This window comes from Vicia villosa, unplaced genomic scaffold (assembly GCF_029867415.1).
Source record: "Vicia villosa cultivar HV-30 ecotype Madison, WI unplaced genomic scaffold, Vvil1.0 ctg.003869F_1_1, whole genome shotgun sequence".
Taxonomy (NCBI): domain Eukaryota; kingdom Viridiplantae; phylum Streptophyta; class Magnoliopsida; order Fabales; family Fabaceae; genus Vicia; species Vicia villosa.
Genome location: NW_026706322.1, coordinates 25,001 through 47,749, shown reverse-complemented (window position 1 = coordinate 47,749; position 22,749 = coordinate 25,001). Strand labels below are relative to the sequence as shown.

Here is a 22,749-nt window from a genome sequence, read left to right as displayed (position 1 = left end):
TGTAACATTATCATTTTTGGTGGAATTCGAGCCGGATCTGCACGATGGATGATTTATGCCTTAGAATGCATCACATAAAAAGAAAGAAAAAAAGAAAAAGCTTTGCCATTTTTGAAAAATTTTTTAAAGTAAAAACAAAAATGAAAGAAATGGAACAGTAATTGCATGCGAAAATATGATTTTCATTCAATATTAAACAAATTGAAACAACATGGGGGCCCTTCTTTGTACAAATGGTCAAAATGCTTAGGGCGAAGCATATGACTTATCGAAACAAGAAAATTACATCTCCATAAAAGTGACTTTGGGGATGTCCAAGATAGTCCAATTGTTGAGCTCCTGTCCAGGCGCAGCATGGCAAATGAATCTGGAGAGATCTTCTTCATCATCATCATCCACGGCGAGAACCTGAGTTCCAGAACTGGTGCTTGCACTGACGAACACTTGGGAAATGGGGGGAATCACCTTCTTTCCATGAACTATGCTGAGCTGAGTAGAAGAAGATGGTTGATACCCAAGGCCATACTTGTCTCGCTTCTCATGAACGTCAATCAGCTTGCCCCATGCACTATGGGGAGTGCCAGCTTCTAAGAAGGCCTTAGCATCATTCAGAGACGAGAGGGGTGCTCCGAGTTCTTTCTTATTCTCAACCACGGGGATTTTATCAACCGACACAATCTCTAGGGCCTGAAAAGGCGTCTCTTGTATCTCTCCCTCCACTTCAACATAACGGTATGACGCCAGATTATTGACTATCAAATCCTCTTCACCAGTGATCACAACAATCTTGTCATTCACAACAAATTTCAAACACTGATGGAGGGTAGATGTCACAGCCCCAGCAGCATGGATCCAAGGACGACCCAAGAGGCAAGTGTATGAAGGACGTATATCCATAACATAGAAGGCAATATAGAACATGTGAGGACCAATCAAGACAGGCAAATCAATTTCCCCTTCTACGGACCTTCTAGAACCATCAAACGCTCTGACACTCATAGTGCACGGTCTCATCATAACCCCATCCATACTCAGTTTAAACAACGTAGTCTTGGGCATCACATTAAGAGAAGAACCTGTATCAATTAGAACTCGAGACAACACAGCATCCAGACACTTGACTGAGATATGTAACGCTTTGTTATGTGCCCTACCCTCAGGTGGAAGTTCATCATCAGAAAAACCCAAACAATTACCAGCAGCAATGTTGGTCACAACCCCTTCAAACTGAGGCACGGTAATATCTTGAGTTACATGAGCGGAAGCCAGAACTTTCATCAGAGCATCACGATGAGCTTCAGAATGCACCAAGAGAGACAAGATGGAGATCTTGGCTTGGGTCTGATCAAGTTGGTCAATCACTTTGTAATCACTCTTCTTAATGATCTTCAAGAGTTGCTCAGCATCTTGTGCATTACGTGTTACAGGAGGGTCGACAATAACTTGCTTTCCCTTTGCTTGTGCATTAGCGTCCTTATTGGTCTCTTTAGGAGGCGGAGGAGGGGCAGCAAAGATCCGACCACTACGGGTAATGCCACTAGCGCCAGTGATATTAGTGATACTCGAAGTACCCACTGGAGGACAGTCAAACTTCTTCCCTCGAATATACACGGCATTATAACTCCAAGGAACAGCCTTAGAATCATTCACAGGAGAGGGAACAATAGACGAGGTTGAAGGAGTCGAAGGAACATTTGGAACCTGAATAACTAACGGAGTCCACGGAGCCTGAATGACCAAGGGAGTACTCGGAGCACGAATGACCAAAGGAGTACTCTGATTCTTTGACACCTCAGCAGGATAGTAAGGTATCTCTAGAGTAGCCACATCTTCGACAGGAACGACCCTTTCCACTCTAAGAACACCTTCATCCATTAGTTTCTGGATTTCTTCTTTCAACCTAGTGCATTCCTCAGGGTTAGAAGAACATTGCAAACAGTAGTCATGTAGCTCACACAAAACCTTTTGTTGCATAAGATATTCTCTGATAACTGCTAGCGGCATCCTTACCTCATTAACATCATTTACTAGGATCTGATCATCACATAACTCAATAGCATTGGTCGCACCAGCATGAGGAGGCATAGGATTATTCTGCACATTAGGACCAGTAGGGGCGAACGAGATAAGTTTGTCATCAAGGAGATCCTGAACTTTGTACTTTAATGCTCTACACTTTTCAATAGTATGGCCCGGGGCCCCTGAATGAAATTCACATCGAGCATTAACATCATAACCAGGAGGGAGAGGACTAGGTGGAGGTCCAAGTTCACGGAGTTGTACCAATTGACCAGCAAGCAACTGGGGGAGAAGCTGAGCATACGGCATGGGAACCGGATCTATACGCCTGTCAGGGTATCTTTGCCTCTGTGGACCTCTCTGACCTTGGGGCCTAGGATTCTGTTGGCGATTCTGAGGAGCAGCGGCTTGTTGTTGTGGTACAAAAGGCTGTTGGGGTGCCATCCATGGTTGTGGAAGGGCAGCAGCATACGCCTGAGGGACATATGGACCAGGAACAGCATAAGGCATCGGATAATAAGGAGGTGGAACAGCAGAATAAGCAGGGGCTCGGCTTTGGTCAACAGAAGCAGTGCTAGTCTCACCTTCCTTCTTCCTCACAAACCCAGAATACGGCTTCTTACCATTACCACTTGAGGTGCTAGGACTAGTAACACTCTGAATGGTACCCGCTTTGACACAGTTCTCAACTCTCTCACCAATGATAACCACATCCGAAAAGGAGGGAGAAGTATTACTAACCATGTGCTGAAGATACGGCCCTTTCAGAGTTCCCATAAATAGATCAATCAACTCGCGGTCCAAGAGAGGAGGTTGGACACGGGAAGCAAGTTCACGCCACCTCTGGGCGTATTCTTTAAAAGACTCCTCAGATTTCTGTGACATATTTTGCAGCTGTGCGCGGCTGGGAGCCATAGCAGTATTGTAGTGGTATTGCTTCAAGAAGGCATCAACAAGTTCTCCCCAAGTACTAACATTAGTCCTCTCGAGCTTCATATACCACTCTAATGGGGCTCCAGTGAGACTATCCTGGAAGAAATGCATAAGCAGAGGTTCGTTCTCAGCGTGAGCGGCCATCTTACGGCAGTAAGAACGAATGTGAGTCTCTGGGCAGGTAACTCCCTTGTACTTATCAAAATCTGGCACTTTGAACTTCGGGGGAATAACAATCCCAGGTACCAAGCACATAGCAGCAGTGTCGAAACTCGAAGTTTTAGCAACCTCAACGGCCTTAAGGCGTTCTTCGAGAGCTTGGTACATCTTAGCAGTCTCAGTCAACTCAGCAGTAAGATCATGTTCAAGGTCAATAACCTCGTGGTGGTCATCCACTACTTTTGCTATCCCCTCAACAGGAATCTCTTTAGTTTTCACCCCTCCATCAGCAGAATTGGTAGGAGTATCTTTGATCAGCCCAGCAACGCTCTTTCTGAGCTCTTCTTGTCCTTGGACAACGACATGAAGAGTCTCCATAAGTTGGGTCATTCTTTCCCCCATAACATCCATATCCCTACGGAGGGCAGCTTGACTCTGTTCAAATTGATCCATGATTCTCTCGTTGCTCCTGGTGCGGTGAGGATGTAAGAAAGTCAGCTTCGTCGTCGGAAAAGAAATCTGTTGTTGGAAGGGACCCCAATTAGAATCTGATAAAAACCTGAAAATGCAGTATGATATGAGTGCATGGGTGCATGTGTGCATGTTTTATTATTTCCAAGACTTTTTAGCTTTGTCTCAAACCAACAACACAAGATAACGGAGAAGACAGTGAAGCATAACCAAGATAAGCACAACCAAGATAAGCAACCAGGATAAGGAAACATAATCGATTAATTCCACAACCACGTTTTTGAAGTACAAAATATTCCGCTCTCACGAGCCAACAAATACATAAAATGGAAATAGGAACCCCATCCAACAAGACTGGTGGTGATTCAATAACAAAAACCAATACTAAGCAGGATCTCCCATGTCCAAATGACGAAGTGGGCTATCTCCAATGTTCTTATAGCTCCAAGCCTTCATTTCTTCAAAGAGCTTTCTGGTCTCAGCATGGGTTGGTCTTTTAACAACTTCTTGAATCAATAGGTCCTTTCTGAAATGCATGGTCTCCAAGTAACAGCTTCTCAATTCCCAACCTCTGGCCTCCTCTTGAGCTTGAGTATCACTTTGGCCCTTTTCCTCCATTCGACCCTTCAACTTGCGAATCTCTTCATAACACCCCTCAATCTTTGCCTGACGTTCCAGGAGGAGCTTGTCTGCTTTCTTTCGACGGGCTTTCTCTGATTTGGCTATATCAGTTTGGATTTGGAGCCTCTTTGTCAATTCCGCCAACTGATCCTCATAATGCTCTTTGATCTCCCTCTCTTGAGATTTAGCAGATTTAGAGTCTATGGTCACCCTTGACCTTTTCTGAGAAGTACTTCCTCTTGCATACAATTCTTCAAGCTCTATTTCTCTCATTTTCAACTTATGAAGGGCAGAAAGCTTCTCTTGCCTATCAGTATTCATCTTAACTTGCATCGTCTCCATTTGTTCAGTCAATTTCCGATTCTGCTCCACAGTCTGATTATAACAAGGCATGGAGACAATGTTGGGTTGTACACCAGTAGGAGGATACAAAGGATCTTTTGGAGGGAAGGGCATCCCTTGGGTGTTGGCCACAACTTCAACCCACTCAGTATAGTCTTTATAAGTCGCACAGTCTCTTTGACCAAAATACTTCTTATCTCTCCAGCAAATATTCTTCCAGGCTTGCGCAGCTTCTGCCATTTGCCTAACATTGGTGGCTGAATGATAGTAAATATTCTCAGCAATCTCTGCTTGTTCAGGAGGACTAATGAAAGCGTATCCATATGTTCTTCTAGCCAGGATAGGATTATAGTTGATCCCACCTCTGATGCCCATGAGAGGCACATTCTTGAACTTCCCACAACTCATAACAACTTCCATATGGTCCAAGGATCGGTTGTACCAGACAATGTCCTTAGCTCTAAGCCCCATAATTCTATCAGCCCATCTGGATGTGTACCTACTATCAACAAAAGCTCCACGTTCCGGCAAATGTGATCTGAACCAACGGTATAGCAGCGGAGCACAGAATCTAACCAAACCTCCTTTCTGCTCATTACGATGATGAACGGAATGATAAACATCCCCCAGAAGTGTAGGAACGGGGTTCTGCAGAATGAATATGTGGATGGCATGCATATCAACAAAGTCAGGCACATTTGCGAACATCACGATACCATAGATACTTAGAGCCAGGATAGCTCTAAAAGTGTCCCACTCTTTGGCTTCAGCAGCATCACAACCTCTTTTAACCAGGAATTCCATACGAAAACCATGACAACCTCCTTTCTTGGTGAGATTTGCCTCCACGACTGATTTGCTCAAATAAAGAGCCTTAGCAATTTCAACGGAATCAGGGGCCTTCATGGCGCTATAATAAGGTACCTCTTTCCCAACAGGAATGCCAAGGAATGACGAATACTCTTCCAAGGTAGGAGCCAAAAGATAATCAGTGAATGCGAAACAACGGAGGGAAGGATGATAGAACTGAAGCAAAGTGTGAACTCCCTCTTGCTCATCCTTGGTGAATGGCATCTTGAGGAGGCTCAGAATGTACCCATATTTTTCTCGGAGATTGGTAGACTCATCCGGTGTGATCTTCTTTGCCAAACACTCAACAGACTTCAGATTAGGATTCACAAAAGAGTAAGAGTAATTGCGCTTGCCAGTCTTCAGTGGTGGAGCCATGTGTTAGTCGGAGACAAAGCCAAAAAGTTCCTGAAAATAAATGAACATGCATGTTAAATGATGTGGTGGAATGCATTTCATTGGGAGAATCCTAAAATCTTTTCATTATTCCTTTTCTTTTTCTTTTTTTTTTTTTTTCTTTGCAAAAAGGTATGTATATATTCTTTTTCTTTTCTTTTCTCTTTAGAAATAGATTTTAGGATTCTCCACGAATGAAGTGAGGTGGATGCAATAGCATGATGTGTCATGTGCATGATGTGGTGAGAGACTGAATGTCCCTCGCAGCTCTGAACGTCTGGGTAATACTGATTGTAACAGGTTCAAAATTTTGACTTCAGATTGCAAAATGGAAATCCGGGTATGATGAAGGCTGGTATCCTGTCCCTCCCCAAAACTCACGGGTATGAATTCTAGACACGGACAGGTGGTCCCTAATGGTCACTGGGGTCTATAGTTCCCATGGGGTACAAAGTGTTTGAGGCAACAAGAGTGCCAGACACAGTGTTCCATGAAAGAACCTCGCCCAGTTGTGGTACCCCACATCAACTCGATCGTAGCAAGAGCTACGGGAGCCAACATGAGCATCCACGCTAATCCTAGGTGTCACTTGGCCTGGGTAGTGGGCCTTTTACCTCAAAAACCCCCCACCTGCAAAACAGAACAGAAGACCCCAAGGAACACAGAATATAATCCATATGCATGATGTGCAAACAGAAATAAACATGATATGCAAGCAGAAAATAAACATGCAAACATATATACAAGATATAAACATAAAACAAATAAACACCCGGTAAATAAACAAACAAACGCAGGCTAGGATCGACTCACTAAGGATGGACCAGCAACAGGTCTAGCAACATCCCCAGCAGAGTCGCCAGCTGTCGCACGCTCGCGAAAAATGAACAGAGTCGCCACTAATATATTTATCCCATAAGGGAAAGGAATATCAGAAAACCTAACAAAGGAAGGAACAGGGTCTTGCGACCAGAGAATCAAGGTACGGGAGTCGGTTACGCAAGGGGAAGGTATTAGCACCCCTCGCGCCCATCGTACTCGATGGTATCCACCTATGTTTGTTTCTATCTAAAGGGTGTGTACTATGTCTATGTCTAAATGCGAATGAATGCAAAATGTAGGGAAAATAAAGAATTGTACTCGCACGGGCCCTACCCCGCTGCCTACGTATCCTTTTCAGGAATCAGAGTTACCGTAGCTCGGCTCACGATTTTCTGTTTGTTTCGTGTTTTTTAATTGGGCGGAGTTTAATGCTCACGCTCTTGCATAAGGGATCGACCTAGGATGCAGTAGAGCGGAGATAACGGTGCCCTTAGGTGCCAAGCAGGCAAAAGAAAAAGAAATGATTGGTTTGTGTCTTTTAGGGTAATTCCATGATGACGAGAACCTACCACAAGGTCTCGCATCACTTCCTCACTTTTGTTTTAAGTCTGAACATTTATTAGGGTTTTTTGAAGTGTTTTTGGTTGGTGTTTTTTAAGGGGATTTTATTCAAGTATTTATTAATGTTTTATGGTTGCAAAAGAAAAAAGATGAAAATAGGGAACTAGTCCTAATTTCTACATCTATGTTGTTGAGTAATTCCTAAAAGGGAAACGAGGGAGAAAAAACAGGTAAATGGATTAAAATCAACTTCAAGGACCAAGGGCATAATGGTCATTTCACATATGGAATATTCACAAAAAGAAAAGAATTAAAATCTATACAAGCCAAGAAAGTATATTCACAAACTATTTCATTTTTTATTTGTAAAGAAACTAATTTCGAATTAACAAAGAAACAATTGCTCTCGGTTTATGGTTTTTTATAAAAAGAATTTATTAAAAGTTCTAAGAAATACTAATTAAAAGAATCAATTAAAAATTTCTAGGAATTAAAGAAATTCAAAAAAAGAAGTCTAATTAACGGAAGAATATTTTTGGAGTTTTTATTTATATAAAAACAAAACACAAATCAAAAAGGAGTTAACGAAGACTATTTTTATTTATTTTTTATGGTTTATCAACCAATCAAAAACCAAAGAAAACAATCAATTAAAATTCAATTAAGAGGAAAAATAAAATTTCTAAAAAGTCTAATAGAGTGAAAAATGTTTTTTTCAATTTTTATTTAAGAACAAAGAAAGATTGGTTTGCAAAAGAAAAGAATTAAAACCTAAGAGAAAAATCACTTTTATTATTTATTTTGTTATTAACAGGGGGTGCAGGAGTAATTAAAATTAGCTAAAAGCAGTTAAGGCCAAGACTGGGCCAAAAAAAAAAAGGGGGGGGGGGGAGAACAGCGTAGCTGCACCTGGCCCGAAGTCTTTAGCGCATGGTGTATCAGTAAAATGGGGGTTAAGATCTAGAGACAATTCCCAGCCCAGTAATGTGAAGCCCAGCGCTTGCATTCTTGCTATTCAATCTCCATTTATTATTCACTCATTATTATGTCAGCATGGTTTGCATGTGGTTTTGTAACGTGACATGAGAGTCTATAGACTTTATCAATTGGTCACATTATTAATAAGTCACTAAATGACAAAAAAGGCATCAACCACTCACACGCGGACACGCGTCCTTCTTCCCCCCACAATGTTGAATGCTGCGCCCAGGACTCATGGAGAGAGAGCGAATGGCAAGCTGCCACGTCAGCGTTTCGCATGGAACTGCATGAAAGCTCCGCCGGAGCCAGCAACGGACCACCACCCTCTCCGGCGGCCTCACCACGCCGGAAAAAAACTTTTGCCCAGAATTTTAAAAGGGGACCACTCTCCCACTCAACTTTTCGTGCTGATTTCAAAAATGCAATCGGTTTTTAATAATACTCGCTCTATCCAGCAAACCGAGGAGATTCTTAAACTTTAACTAATGAAAACTTCATCAAAACAAACACTAATGGCACCAAGTTAATTCCTACTCTATGCATAGTTCAAGTACACATTTCAAACATCCAGAGAATCGACATTATGCACCAAACAGAGATGATCATTCAAGGCTCCTAATGTTTAGATGCAATATACATAAGCTTGCTACATGATATGCAAAGAGATTTATGAACCTTACTTGTGGAAGAGTCTTGGACTAAGCTGTAGAGAGAGCCTCAAAGTTCCCTCACTATGCGGATAAGATGAAACCAATGGTGCTTCTTGAATCCAAAAATTTGTGGTGATGAAGAATGGAGCTTGGAGATGTGTGTGAGAGAAGAGGGAGAGAGAGACAGAGAGAAGAGAGAGAGAGAGGAGAGAGAGAGAGAGAGAGAGAGAGAGAGAGAGAGAGAGAGAGAGAGAGAGAGAGGAGAGAGAGAGAGAGGGAGAGGAGAGAGAGAGAGAGAGAGAGGGATAGGAGAGAGAGAGAGAGAGATAGAGAGAGAGAGAGAGAGAGAGAGAGAGAGAGAGAGAGAGAGAGAGAGAGAGAGAGAGAGAGAGAGAGGGAGAGAGAGAGAGAGAGAGGGAGAGAGGAGAGAGAGAGAGAGGAGAGAGAGAGAGAATATAGTGATATAGTGAAGAGTGGAAGTGAGTGAGAATGAGGTGTATGAGTTTCTATTTATATGGCCAACCATTGGTTTGTAATTCACAATTCTTGGATGTGGGACTTGGGTTAGTTTGCAATACCTCTTTCTCATTTTTCCAATGTGGGACTTGCAACACCACTTTTTCCATTTCTCCAATGTGGGACTTTAGTGTGTGTGTAGTGCAATTGTGTGTTGTTTTACTTTTTCTCTTCATGCTGTGGTGCTTACTTTGAACACTTATATTTCAAACCATGGGTTGTTAAATGATGCAAGAATGGGGTCATATCAAAGAGGGCATGGGATAGAACAAGATTGGTGTTGAAGATATCTCAAGATAAGGCTTGGAAGTATGAGAAAAATGGCCTTGAATTCATGCAAATACCACTGCACACGCCCAGCAGCTTGCTGTCACCTGCGTATGGCCAGAACGTGACTCTGCGAGGGTGGTACTTTGAGCCTCTCTATCTTGATCAATACATGTCCAAAATCAGTGATACTGGTCTCATTGGATAGAGGACATGGCGAGGAATAGCTTAGAACTGGGCTTGTTTAAGATAGAGACTTGTGGAGGAAGAAATAGGCCTTGACATTTGGCCCACCATGTGTTTGCTGAAATGCGTTGCATGCCCAGAATTCTGTGTCACGGCTGCCTGCAGAGTTTGGTCAGGGTTGGGGCACCACTTTGAAGGCTTGTATCTCACTCAATATTTGTCCAATTGTACCCATTCTTGTTTCAATGGATAGAGGAGATGGCAAGGAAGAGAATGATACCAAGTTTGCATTCATAGCACTTCTGTAGAGCTCTAAAAATGGCTGGAGATTTGGCATGCCATGTGTTTGTGAAAATGCCAGGTCATGACCTGACTGGTGACCTGGAATGTGACTTGATTCAAATGAGTTTCCAGCAACTTCACACCACTTTAACTCTTCATACAAGCTTCAAATGAAAAAGTGTCCAACTACAAAGTTGTTCCCCTCCATGAGAGGAACAACTTTGATGTTGGAAACTTTTCCGGAAAATGTCGTTTGCCACGTGTAATCTGGTGCTGAAGTGGACTGCTCAACAAGATTTAAGACATCAAAAATTTTTCTAAGTGTTGGAATGTCTTTTTTCTATTTTTTTCCAACTTTTTGCCGAACTCCCGATTTTATCCGTTCTTCGACTTTTCTTGATTAATTTTCCACCAAAAGTCAATATCTGAATAATTTTCCCGATTTTGACCCAAAAGTCAACTGTTCCGATTTTTCCGACTATTGATGAAATTCCCGATTAAATCTCTTCCACTCATATCCAGTCAAACAAACATATCCACACAGTCAGTATGAGAAGTTCTCCACACATAGAAGCCACTTCTGATTAAATGTTGACCAGAAAGTCAACTAATTGACTTTGGTCAAAGAAACCCTGATTTAAAGAACCAGATGATTTGCAAGCTTATACCCTCTAATCAATGCCCTGATTTGAAGCGGAGAGACACCCCAATCCAGGAGGACTTCAACGAACATAGGGCCACATGATTATACCTCAGTTTTCTCATTCTTTGATCATACTTCTTTGCAATGGAGCTTTTTCTTGCTAGCCCTTGAATAGCACCTATGATATGAATGCATGGGTATGGATCATGACCTAAGTGTAGTATGTACATGAATGCAAAGCCTAAGCCAGTTAGAAGTTAACGGGTAGGACAAATTTGGGGTATGACACAAAAGGACTCCTATCTTAACTCACCGTAGTTGAAGAAGGAATGCTTGGTAGTGCTAATGGAATGGATTGCCCCAGACATATGTCAAAAGAGAATCTCGATAGAATCAATAATAAAGCTCATTGGAATGAAACATGGCATCCATCTTCATCAACTTACAGTAAGCGTAGTGGAGAGAGCGGCTCTCGGGGAGCGGGCACTCATGGAACTTAGCGATCTCAAGATACCTGACTTGCTATCTCTTCAAGTAAATCACGATGATGAGGACTCACTCATCTATATGTGCGGATCATCGTCTGATCCATGCCCTTGGGTTGTTCAAGTAATTACACATGGATGAGATAGCTACCTTGATTGATTGCTGGGAATAGAGAACCAATTTATCTCTCTTATCTCTCCCGGGGGTAATTAGAAGAAGGAAGCATTGATGAGTTCACTGCGTGTTGGTAGCGAGGATAGAGAGAACAAGAATGAGCAGCCTTCCATGAATAGAACACCAAGGAACCTTTCTGGATCTGCTTACTGCTAGCAAAGAGGAAAAGGAATGCTTGTTGATTGGACTGATGCGATATAGCTAGATAGAGAATGAAAAAGCCTTAGATTAACTACCAAATAGAGGTCTTTCCCCGGATTGAACTCACAGAGATGGCTAACAAAGGTTATTGATGTTAATATAATTAGAATGGAATGGAGTCCTACTTTCTTTCCCTCGGCACCAAGCTACGAAGCCAATTGATCTATCTTGGGATGCTTTCCCATAGATGAAGAATAGGATGGATCGGTTTATGCCCACTCACTCATTCTTTTTTGTTTGAAATGAGCCTGCGGCATGCCTTCTACGCGCTATACCCACTTGATTGAATGGCTTTGCCCTCTTCCTTGGCTTCAATCTCTGTTCCAGTAGAAGAAGAATAGGGCGCTTAGCCGGGAAAGAGCTTCTATCGCTAATGGTCACCGATCTAGGGCATCCTAACCTAGGGAATATAGGTTCCTAGGACATAAAGGAAATGAGGACTTGTTCTGTTCGTCTATCGAGCATCTCCGTCTCTAGCTTTGGGTTCTCAGTTCCCTAACTAGTGTCAAAGAAAGGGTTTAGCACTTCCATTGGTCCATAGAATACCGAATCACTGACAGTCAACAAGACAGACCGATTTCACTCCTTCGATGGAGATTCATCACACTCTATGCACTAGCCCTTTTGTCAATTCATTAACGGATAGAAGCAGACATCATTCAATAAGAATGTGTGTATGAGTTACGCCCTTCCGAGAAGAAAGCAGAAAGCTAGTCTTTGAATCGCTTAGGATATGCATTGGTTGTTCTTCCCTCAATAGACAGATACAATAAAGAAAGATCTCACTGCTGGGAGGTGGAGATGGATAACAGCCCAAAACAACTAAAGGCTGACCAGGTCGAAGAGTGACGTAACTCGTAGGATAGGAGTCTCCCTTTCCCTATATATAGCCGGTGAGTGAATAAACAACCACAGGAGATCAGCCTTTCTTTACTCTTTCCAGCTGATAGAGAATCTAGCTAGGTTCGTAGTGTCAAAGACAGGAGGTTCACAGCACTTTCCCTTGTTGTTCAACAATCTTGATACCCATCAAAAGCAGTCCGTTTCCTTGAATGACCTTAGGAGGGGCTCATATGCTTTCAAAACGAGATCTTCTATTGTATATACAGATTCCCATAGATAATGTGTCGTTGCCTGTAGCCTGTAGAAGGAGTGGGAGGATGGTCTTTATTTGAGTTCGATAAGCAGTAGCAGTGCGTGAGACAAAGGAACGAGGTCACAAAGCCAAAGCATTTTCACATTTGATGTCATTTCCACTCTCATCAATCAAATGATTCAAATAATATTGTATATAATATAGAAGGGTGTAGGGGGATGAGCAGAAAGGCAAAACACCCATACATCATCTTCATCCCATGCTTGGCCCATCTAGGGGGCAGCATCAGAGGGAAGGAAGAACGGGTGAGAGGGCCTTCGATTTTGATTCTTTTTCTTGAGGGGGATTTTGTCTGTCAGAAATCACTGTCTGTCTGGTCTGCATTTAAAAAGTGTTAAGTGGACAATTCCTTCTCTTGATATGGAGGTTTTAGGTCTCTGGAAGGGCCTTCGTTCTTTCTGTTAGTTTTCGTTTGTGAATCTTTCTCGCATGCATAATTTGTTGGTCAACAACCACAACTCAATAGAATTCATTCTTTAAGACTCCGGACTCTCTTTCTGTCCAGAGGGAATCATTGTTTCTCAATCAATCATGCCTCAACTGGTTCTAGACAGAAATATAGAGATTTCTTCTTTCTTTTTTTTCATTTTTATCCCCATAGTTGCGGTTATTTTCTATTCCCTTTTTAGAGGTGGGCGCCCACCAGCGTTGGGTCTACCCGATCCCAATATTGATCTGTCTTTAGCACTTGATGCTTTATGATAGGAATAGAGATTCAACTTGAAACCCTGTTCAAGGAACGCTTTGGGCAATATTATGTATTTCCAGACGGATTAACCTTCCCTGCCGTTGGTGAACATCTGTACTCAAGGGTTGGAACCTTGGCAGGGTTGCAGGATATTCTTGTTGATCTCCTTTTTCAAAGGGAACTGAGCCCTTTTTTCCGTTTGCTTTGGATTTTGTTATTTAAAGGGTATAGCTGCTATCAAAAAATGCTTGCTGAAAAGTAATAAGGTCCATTTTCCCACGTAGTTCGTCGGTCAAACCAACGATTCTCTTCTCAAAGTTATAGAGAGATCTTTTTCTAGTTAGACTTCTATCAATGCAATGAAAGAACCATCCCTTCCTATTTCTTTGTCCTGTCAGATAGAAATATAAGAAGACCCAAAAGAGCCCTTCTTTACCACTTTAGGGGGTGGGGGTGAAGGGGGGGTTTACATACAACCGAGGCAAAGTGGTTTATGATTGAATCTTAGAGGCATTCTTATCATTTGGTAGATCCAAGTCCATGGCCTATTTCAGGTTCACTCGGAGCTTTGGCAACCACCGTAGGAGGTGTGATGTACATGCACTCATTTCAAGGGGGTGCAACACTTCTCAGTTTGGGCCTAATATTTATCCTATATACCATGTTGGTATGGTGGCGCGATGTTTACGTGAATCCACGTTGGAAGGACATCATACCAAAGTCGTACAATAAGGACCTCAATATGGTTCTATTTCGTTCATCGTATCGGAGGTTATGTTCCTTTTTGCTTTTTTTCGGGCTTCTTCTCATTCTTCTTTGGCACCTACAGTAGAGATCGGGGGTATTTGGCCCCCAAAAGGGATTGGGGTTTTAGATCCTTGGGAAATCCCATTTCTAAATACCCCTATTCTCCTTTCATCCGGAGCAGCCGTAACTTGGGCTCATCATGCTATACTCGCGGGGAAGGGAAAACGAGCAGTTTACGCTTTAGTAGCAACCGTTTCACTGGCTCTAGTATTCACTGGATTTCAAGGAATGGAATATTATCAAGCACCCTTCACTATTTCGGATAGTATTTATGGTTCTACCTTTTTCTTAGCAACTGGCTTTCATGGTTTTCATGTGATTATAGGTACTCTTTTCTTGATCATATGTGGTATTCGCCAATATCTTGGTCATCTGACCAAGGAGCATCACGTTGGCTTTGAAGAAGCTGCATGGTACTGGCATTTTGTAGACGTGGTTTGGTTACTCCCATTTGTCTCTATCTATTGGTGGGGAGGTATATGAAGGAACGAAACAGTGGATTTAGGAATTAAAGCTCGAATACAAAGAGAACCGGGCTTTTCCAAAGAATTACTGCAGCTTTCCCAGCTTCGTTATCCTTTGAATTACTCCTAATTTTTCTATTCCTAGTTTCATGAGAAATCAAAACTTTCTATACCCATTCCTTCTCTTAGTCGGTGTCTCCTATTTACTTTGTCTCATCTTGAGTGAGAGTTAAGTTTTTTGGGCCTTGCTCTCAAAGGTGGGATACTCTGGTACGACGCGAGCCATATTTATACCATTTCTAAAATTGACAGGTTGCTCCAGAAGGCTGGCTCTTGTTCTGTTTTTTGCCGTGAAAGCGGTGAATGGAACCCTCTTCAAATATTTTTTTATCTTGTATGGAAGAAGCTGGGCCGTCTTCAGGCGCATCAACCTCTAACCCGGGTAATCTCGTTGTACCCCCTATTGATCAAGGTCTACACGGCAAAGTGAAACAAGATTAAGTTTGGGATGCAGTAGACGCTGAGGAAAGGAGGAAAGAGGAAGAACTATGTAACTCCAAGGAATGGAAAGAAAGTGAGCGTCACATGCTCAAGGTGGAAAACATTAAAAAATCCATAGGCCAACGAGCGAAGCAAATAGCTCAGGAAAGGGGATTAACCCTAGGATGTTGCGAGGCGGTGGAAGATGCGGCAAACTACATTGCCGAAGATGTGGAAGATCCAGCAGAAAATCAACAAGTAAGCTTCCTAGTCAACTTAATGCGAGACCTTAATAATCCCAACAGCGAGTCGTGGGAGCGCATCGAAGAGGAGGTGAAAAGATGGTGCTCATGGGAGGATTAGGGTCGACCAACAAACCTGGAAGGACCTCGTACCTGGTACGGCAAATAAATAAAGTATCACACATCCTCTTCTTCTCAAGAGTCCCATGTTCTTCTCTCATGCTTCTGATGGATCTAGCAAAGACGGATCCACCTCTTATAGGGAGGGATCTGGTCACTCATTCGGTTTGAGATTCATCCAAGTCTACCATAACGGATGCTAAATCCCTCCCTATTTCTTCAGGGCGGGAAAAAGACCAGCTCTCTAGTTCTGTCATGGAAGGGGGCAAGGTGCTGACCGATGTCGATTAGGAAGCTGCTCCTGTTGTAAAGAAGTGAGGCAGCGAAGAAGAAGCATTTTAGCATTCACCTGTCCATCCTTCTTTATGGAATGCTCAAGCCTAGTGAGAACTCAAGTCGATTCGAATGAATGGATCTGCTGGAACTAAGGCTATTTCCAATGCCCGAAAGGAAGGTGCTTAAGCTGAAAGAGTGGTCAGTGAGGCTCAATTCTTTGTATTGATTCCAAGACCCAGGGCATAAGGAATTCACTAAGTATAATAATATTCTCCTTTTAATTCAATAGAAGGGGATGCCCCCAATGTGGTAATAGCCGGTAGAGACCTACGTTATTCACAAAAGGTGAACTTGCTAGAATGTTGTTTAATAAACTTCTTTATATAGGTAACTGGAAAGCTCTATCCCCCTACGTCAGCTGGCTTAAAAAGCTATTTTTCCTTATTCAACTCGGTAAATTGAAAGAAATAAGTCCCAACCACGAGGCTTTGCCGCGAGAGTTTCGACATTAGTGATTTACTTTGAATCAGGCCCCTAAACCAAGGCAAATAGCCCATAATACATATGAATCCGACAGATCGGACCGAACTGCCAATGAAATCCATTTAGCCAGTTAAGCTAAGAAGAAAGAAATAGATCAGAAATCGAGTATGAAGGCTCGAGAGTACGGGAACGGGTCCGGTAGGGAAGGTGCGAGATGATGAATGAAAGGGTCTGCCTCAACAGATAAATCCGTGACTGCTGCGACTGAGAAAGGAATCGATGAAGTCATTGCCAGCCGTCTTGTATCCTGGCAGAAGATCCCCCAAAAAGCAAGCAGCATTTCTTTCCTCGGTAAGGCCCGGGGGATGCCTCCTACCTTCCTTCTCGCAGTTATCTATGTAACTCAGAAAGGTTAAAGCTACTCTGTACAACTTCTTGTGGTTGACGCTAAAAGCTCCTTGTGACAACTCTTCTTGTTCGCTCCTACGCGTATGCCGAGTTCCATCTTTGGAAAAATTAAACTCGTTGCCAGAGAGAAAACATCAGAAAATTAACCGACCCCGCCCATGGTCAGTAGTCAAGATCTATTATTAAAATAGTTGTCGAGGGAAGGAAGTAAAAAATCAACAACTCATAAATCTTTCCCTTGACAAACCCGCACTTTGACAGCAAAAACCGCTCGCTACTCACAGAGAACAGAGATAAGGAGGATACGAGGGCTCGCTCGCGCTTAGATTTTTTAACATGTATGCGGGCCCCTTTTACTTTACTATTTAGGTTAATTAGGCCCACTACGAACGAAAGACCAATGATACACCGGGACTTTATTAATAGAGAGAACCGAACCGAGGAAAGGCGATAACGACCCAAGAAATGGTGAAGTACGTGAATCGACTCCCTCTTCGAGTAATTTAACATAAAGAAATAATAAGGGACTGACTTCTTTCTTGACAAGGATCCTGAAAAAATAGCACATGCTCCAAGGACTTAACGAAATTAGGAGGCACACTGGTAGGTATACCAAGAGAAATGCGGGTAAGCGACGAGGGAAATAACCCCTCCATAAAAGCATGCATTTCCAGATAAGAATATTTTTTTTTAGGAATTGTCCACATGATGAACCAAACGGAGCGGGCAGAGTGAAGTTACCATTTTAGGAGCAGATGTCCCGGCTGGTAAGGGAAATGAATGAAAGAAGCTTCTCCAATAGGAGGCATGTGTTGAGCATTTGTTTCATTCCTTTGGCAGCTGAAGTTCCAGTTCCTTTTCTAGTTCAGGTTATGGTTCGAGTGGAGAAGTAGAGAGGGCATACCTTCCCTAAGCTGGTTAGATCGCCCGAACGAAGGAAGTTGTCTTGTCTCGCAATGGCAGAAGAAAGATATATCATTGCCAATCGGGAGGAAAGGAATTGATCTAGCTATAGATATAGATAGAGTGTCAGATGAAAGGTTTCGCCCCTGACTCCTTTACTTATTGATGTCGCTGATCCGCCGTTATCGTATCAGGAAATGTGGGGCCGCTCTTTCTGACATAGGAACTTACTAAAAATCGAAAGTCCGCCTAAGGGAGAGAGAAGACTATAAACAATAAATCTAGGAGGTTTGAAGATGCTCGAGCAAAGCGAAGAGGTTTTACCTAGCATTAGAAACTGAATCCAATGTTGCTTGTTGTTTGTTATCCCTTGCTTTTAGTTAGGTATAACTCCTCCGTTATCTCCTTGTTCTAACCCTGTTGCTTCCTTTGCTTCGCCTGGAACTACCTTGCTTACACCTTCTTACTGTCTTGCTGAGCTTAGGAAGTGAAGTTGTAGGGATGAAAAGCCTATATTTCACTTACAAACAAAGGCTGAAAGCTGGTGTTTGCCAGTCACAAGAGAGCATTAGTGCTTCCCGTTAGTCTTACGAGGAGGAGTACAATGTAATGGGAACGATATTGGAGCTTCAGGTTGGTACATTGCACGCATTAAACCCTTAACTCTTATAACCTGTCTTTCCTTGTTATCCCTTGCTTTTAGCTCGATATAACCCCTCTTCCTCTTGCATTTGCTTGTAATTCCTTGTTTCCCTCGTTCTTGTTTCTATCGTAGGTTCGGTAGTAGGTTCCAGCTTGCACATGCAGGATCCCCCCTTCGTCTTTATTTTCTCCCGGCTATAGCGCGAGAGAAACGCGAACAGCTGATTCTCAAGTAGGGGATTCGTCGAAAACAACCTATCTATCTACTTGCCTTCAGTTCTGTTCCCGTCTCGATCTTAGCTTTAAGCTCTCAACCTATTCTATTCTTGCGCAAACCAAGTTAACTGCCTGAATTTAGGAGTGAAATAACCCGCTATGAGTAGAAGGGACTTTGCCGGGTATTCCTTCTTATTGATAGCGCAGGGGCACAGCGGTAAATACCGAGGAAAAAAGATAAGAAAATTTTATCCCACGCCACGGTAGATAGTGTTCAGTGGAGGAAGGAAGCCAGGCATAGGCGTATTCGCCTTGGAAGTTTTAATGCCCAAAGATGGTCCTTCGACAAGCCCTTTGCTAAAGCTTCTATGGATTGCACCTTTAGAAAGGAAATCAGCATTTAGGACAATTTTCCCAACCAAGGAAAAATGGCACATTTCGATGTCTCGTAGGAAAGGAAATCTGATCTATGAAAAAATTCCCTAAAGTGTCGATTTGACTTTTTAGGAGTAAGTCAAAAAGGTCCCTCGAATGGAATAATAGCTTTTACGAAGGAAGTTACTTATTATATTATAATAGTTGATAGTTGATGTAAGAGAAGAAATTCTTGGTTTGGTTGAATTCAATCAAAAAAAGTACCATTTTCAATTGAATCCTGAATCCCTTATTCTATAAATTTACTAAGAGAAGAAATCACGTAAGTGATAGAAATAATCGTTATGTAGGCTAATCTTTAAAGGTTTCCATTTTCGATTGAGAAAGCGGCAGGCCCAAAGAGCTCTCCAATAAGTGCACCGAAAGGGGGCCGGAGAGACGGTCAACCTGAGATCGACTAAGATCGAAAAGCACTAGGTTTACAACCAAGCAACGACAAAGAAAAAAGAGTCTCATGTCTTTCTTGATTGGTAAACCCAACCAGCGATTTACAACAAACAAGTCTTTCCTCTTGTTGGGGGGAGCAGTTAAAAAATTAACCAAAGCAAATGAAATTAGAATAGCTATTCCTCACGATTGCTCCTTGTGATACAGCGGAACCATGGCAATTAGGATTTCAAGACGCAGCAACACCTATGATGCAAGGAATAATAGACTTACATCACGATATCTTTTTCTTCCTCATTCTTATTTTGGTTTTTGTATCACGGATCTTGGTTCGTGCTTTATGGCATTTCCACTATCAAAAAAATCCAATCCCGCAAAGGATTGTTCATGGAACTACTATCGAGATTCTTCTGACCATATTTCCTAGTATCATCCCGATGTTCATTGCTATACCATCATTTGCTCTGTTATACTCAATGGACGAGGTAGTAGTAGATCCAGCCATGACTATCAAAGCTATTGGACATCAATGGTATCGGACTTATGAGTATTCAGACTATAACAGTTCCGATGAACAGTCACTCACTTTTGACAGTTATACGATTCCAGAAGATGATCTAGAATTGGGTCAATCACGTTTATTAGAAGTGGACAATAGAGTGGTTGTACCAGCCAAAACTTATCTACGTATTATTGTAACACCTGCTGATGTACCTCATAGTTGGGCTGTACCTTCCTTAGGTGTCAAATGTGATGCTGTACCTGGTCGTTTAAATCAGATATCTATTTCGGTACAACGAGAAGGGGTTTATTGTGGTCAGTGCAGTGAGATTTGTGGAACTAATCATGCCTTTATGCCTATCGTCGTAGAAGCTGTTCCTAGTAAAGATTATGGTTCTCGGGTATCCAATAAATTAATCCCACAAACAGGGGAAGCTTAAGTGGAAATGAAAGAGTAGGGTGAGGGATAAGGGGGGAAGCCACTAAATGGAAGGCTTCGCTCGCTCTAACGCTCGTTTAGTAGACAGCGAGTGGAGTGCATAAGCCCCTTTAGAGATAGTGGCGAGTACTACACGAGCTCGTAAGTCAAGTATGGAACGAGCGAAGGAGAGCGACCCCATCTTGCTTCTGGCGAAGCTTCTAGAAGGCCCGCCACTTCACTTCATAGGAGCGCTAGCGAAGCCGTATAAAGGCAAACAGCTCGTATAGCTCGCAATAGCGAGCCTACTTATCGCTTTTTTTTTGTTTACTTTACCGCGCAAGGAAAGTTAAGAATATCATCAGTAAGAGTGGTTGCTATTGACTTCTCGAGTATGCAAGGCCTTTTTTTCGTCTTTTTTGGCCTATTGGTACTTGTCGAATTGAAACTAGAGAATCAGAAGATTCGCCAACATTACCTATTTTTTAAGTGGATTCAGGGCCGGTGTAAGTACGTTATTTCAAATAGCATGTTAAAAGCATATGATCCTCCTTTTACTTTTTAAGTACCATCTCCGCCTTTGCTATCTATGCTTCCTGGTTGCTAGACTCATTCTTCTTCTTCTACTTGACTTCCAGCTACTCTGCTCTGAACTTAAGAAATGTTCAAAAGGTTGTCGGTATGTTATTTTTGTAGTTTTGAATTCCATAACTGGTCAATTCCCCTTCCCCTTTCGGGAACTATCTTCTATAGGGATTCCTATTCTATTTCTATTGACTCTTCACCGTCTACAAAACAAAAAAGTTTTGGTAACTAACTTACAGATTGTATCTTAAATAAAAGAAACATCCTTTAAGCGGAATGGGGGGCAGACGATGAAGAAACATCGATAACAATTAAATCTGAGTCTGTGGTGGCAGACCCTTTCCTGGCCCCTACAATCAAGCAACCTCACCAATGTGAATGAAAGAAAGGGCACCACATACATCTCGACTAGTTCGTGCCTGCGGAGCGAACAAAAACCTATTTTTAATTCTTATTCCGACTTCGAAGTCCGGATATTTGGTTGCTTTGTACTCGACCCATGTGATGTGGTTCGGCTTGTTGCGCCACCTCACTTAATAAAACATATCCGAGAATAAGTTATACCAGATCTACAGCACTTGCTGCTTCATGCCCGGTTGCATCTGACTCTGCTGGTTCACCTTCTAAACAGGTCTCCGCACCTGAGACACATCCTTCTCCTATTGCTTATTATTTTTCCTATATTGTGGTGGCTTATTCAGAGAGCTGGAGCTCCTACTGTTCCCGCGCCAGCTTCCACTCTAGCTCCCTTCAACCTCGAAGATCATCAGGTTCCATCCAACTCACTCTAGTTTCTATGTTAATTGGTTTTGTACTTCTGCATGTTGGGAATAAAAATAGAATAAGATTTTCTACTTTACTTTTGAAGTGATCAACTAGGTTTTTAATCCCTCGCTTACACTATATTGGGCTAGGTTAAGTTGGAGGTCGTACATTTCACCAGACTATGGGACAGACACGTCCCAAAATCCGTTCTCCCCCGTTCTGGTTATAATAGACCCAAAACCCCTGCATACCTTTTTTCTACCATAAGGCCTCGCCTCCCTGGCTTATAAGTGAACCGTTCAGGCAAGCGAAGCGGTTTGCTTTCTCTAGAAAGACTCTGCAGGGGAATTCGCCCTTTCTTTAGTGGATTGGCTCACCACTGACTTACTGTCTAGTTACTAGAAAGATTAAGGTACCGTACTGGTTGGTTTTCCCAGGACTGAGACCGACAGACTACTTTCAACCGCTTTTCTAGGGGTGGAATGAACCTTTACTGCACTGCTAGCATTTTAGAGCTTTAATTAACTAGAACTCATACGGATTGGACTTAAACCAACCGTGCTACTAGGCTTAAAAGAAAATCTTTCACTCTCCCCCCCGAACCGCCCTATTACACCTAGGCTTGTATGCTCTTCAAAAGGAAAATAGGTTTACTTTCTTTCATTTTGGTTATGGAAAGTTAAAGTAGTCAAGTTGACTATAATCGCGTACGCCGAGCTTCGATGGATTGTTGTGTTAAGTCTCTTTTGTGAGATAACAGAGATAAGGAACCACAGCCCCTTCGGGCAGGGCATAGGTGGCTACGGTGGAAAAACCCAGGATCTACAAGACTTACTTCACGCTCTCTAAAAGCTCATTGCAGAGGAAGGTAAAGTGATTCTTCCTATAAAATAAAAGAAAGATATTGTTCACCGAAAGATAGGCAATTTATTGACTTCAAGAGCGGAAGGGAATACTTAACCACGCCTCGAGTCCCCGTCTCCTAGTGGTGGGATGGTAAAGGGCAATGTCCGGTTCTGGCCAAGAGATATCTTTGCTCCGTCCCCCTTATTGTTGGTTGGCACAAGCCCTTGTAGTAGTCAGCCTTTCCTCCCCGACGGTCTACACCAGGTATGAACTCGATTTAAACGGGGATCAGAGCAAAAAAGGCCCTTTTCCTTTTCTACTATGCTTTGAGCCGCTTCCAGGAATGGTAAGACTTGCCTTTGCCCTTA

The 22,749-nt window shown here is 42.5% G+C and overlaps 1 protein-coding gene and 2 pseudogenes across 1 annotated transcript; 2 read left to right on the top strand and 1 right to left on the bottom strand.

Moving 5' to 3' along the window:
- Positions 1 to 4,549: 4,549 nt before the first annotated feature.
- LOC131641591 (uncharacterized) lies at positions 4,550 to 5,772 on the bottom strand. Its single transcript, XM_058911894.1, has 2 exons — positions 4,620 to 5,772; positions 4,550 to 4,578 (listed from the first exon to the last, which is right to left on the bottom strand). The coding sequence occupies exons 1-2, from the start codon at positions 5,770 to 5,772 to the stop codon at positions 4,550 to 4,552; spliced, it is 1,182 nt and encodes a 393-aa protein (XP_058767877.1).
- Positions 5,773 to 13,432: 7,660 nt separating this feature from the next.
- On the top strand, positions 13,433 to 14,837 carry LOC131641596 (cytochrome c oxidase subunit 3-like; annotated as a pseudogene).
- Positions 14,838 to 19,406: 4,569 nt separating this feature from the next.
- LOC131641593 (cytochrome c oxidase subunit 2-like) lies at positions 19,407 to 20,506 on the top strand (annotated as a pseudogene).
- Positions 20,507 to 22,749: the final 2,243 nt, after the last annotated feature.

Excerpts from the sequence above, each read along its gene's own strand:
- LOC131641591 (XM_058911894.1), bottom strand. The coding sequence starts at position 5,772 with ATGGCTCCACCACTGAAGACTGGCAAGCGCAATTACTCTTACTCTTTT. Across the intron at positions 4,579-4,619 it reads TCCTTTGTATCCTCCTACTG|ACTGTGGAGCAGAATCGGAA; the intron begins GTGTACAACCCA and ends TGTTATAATCAG.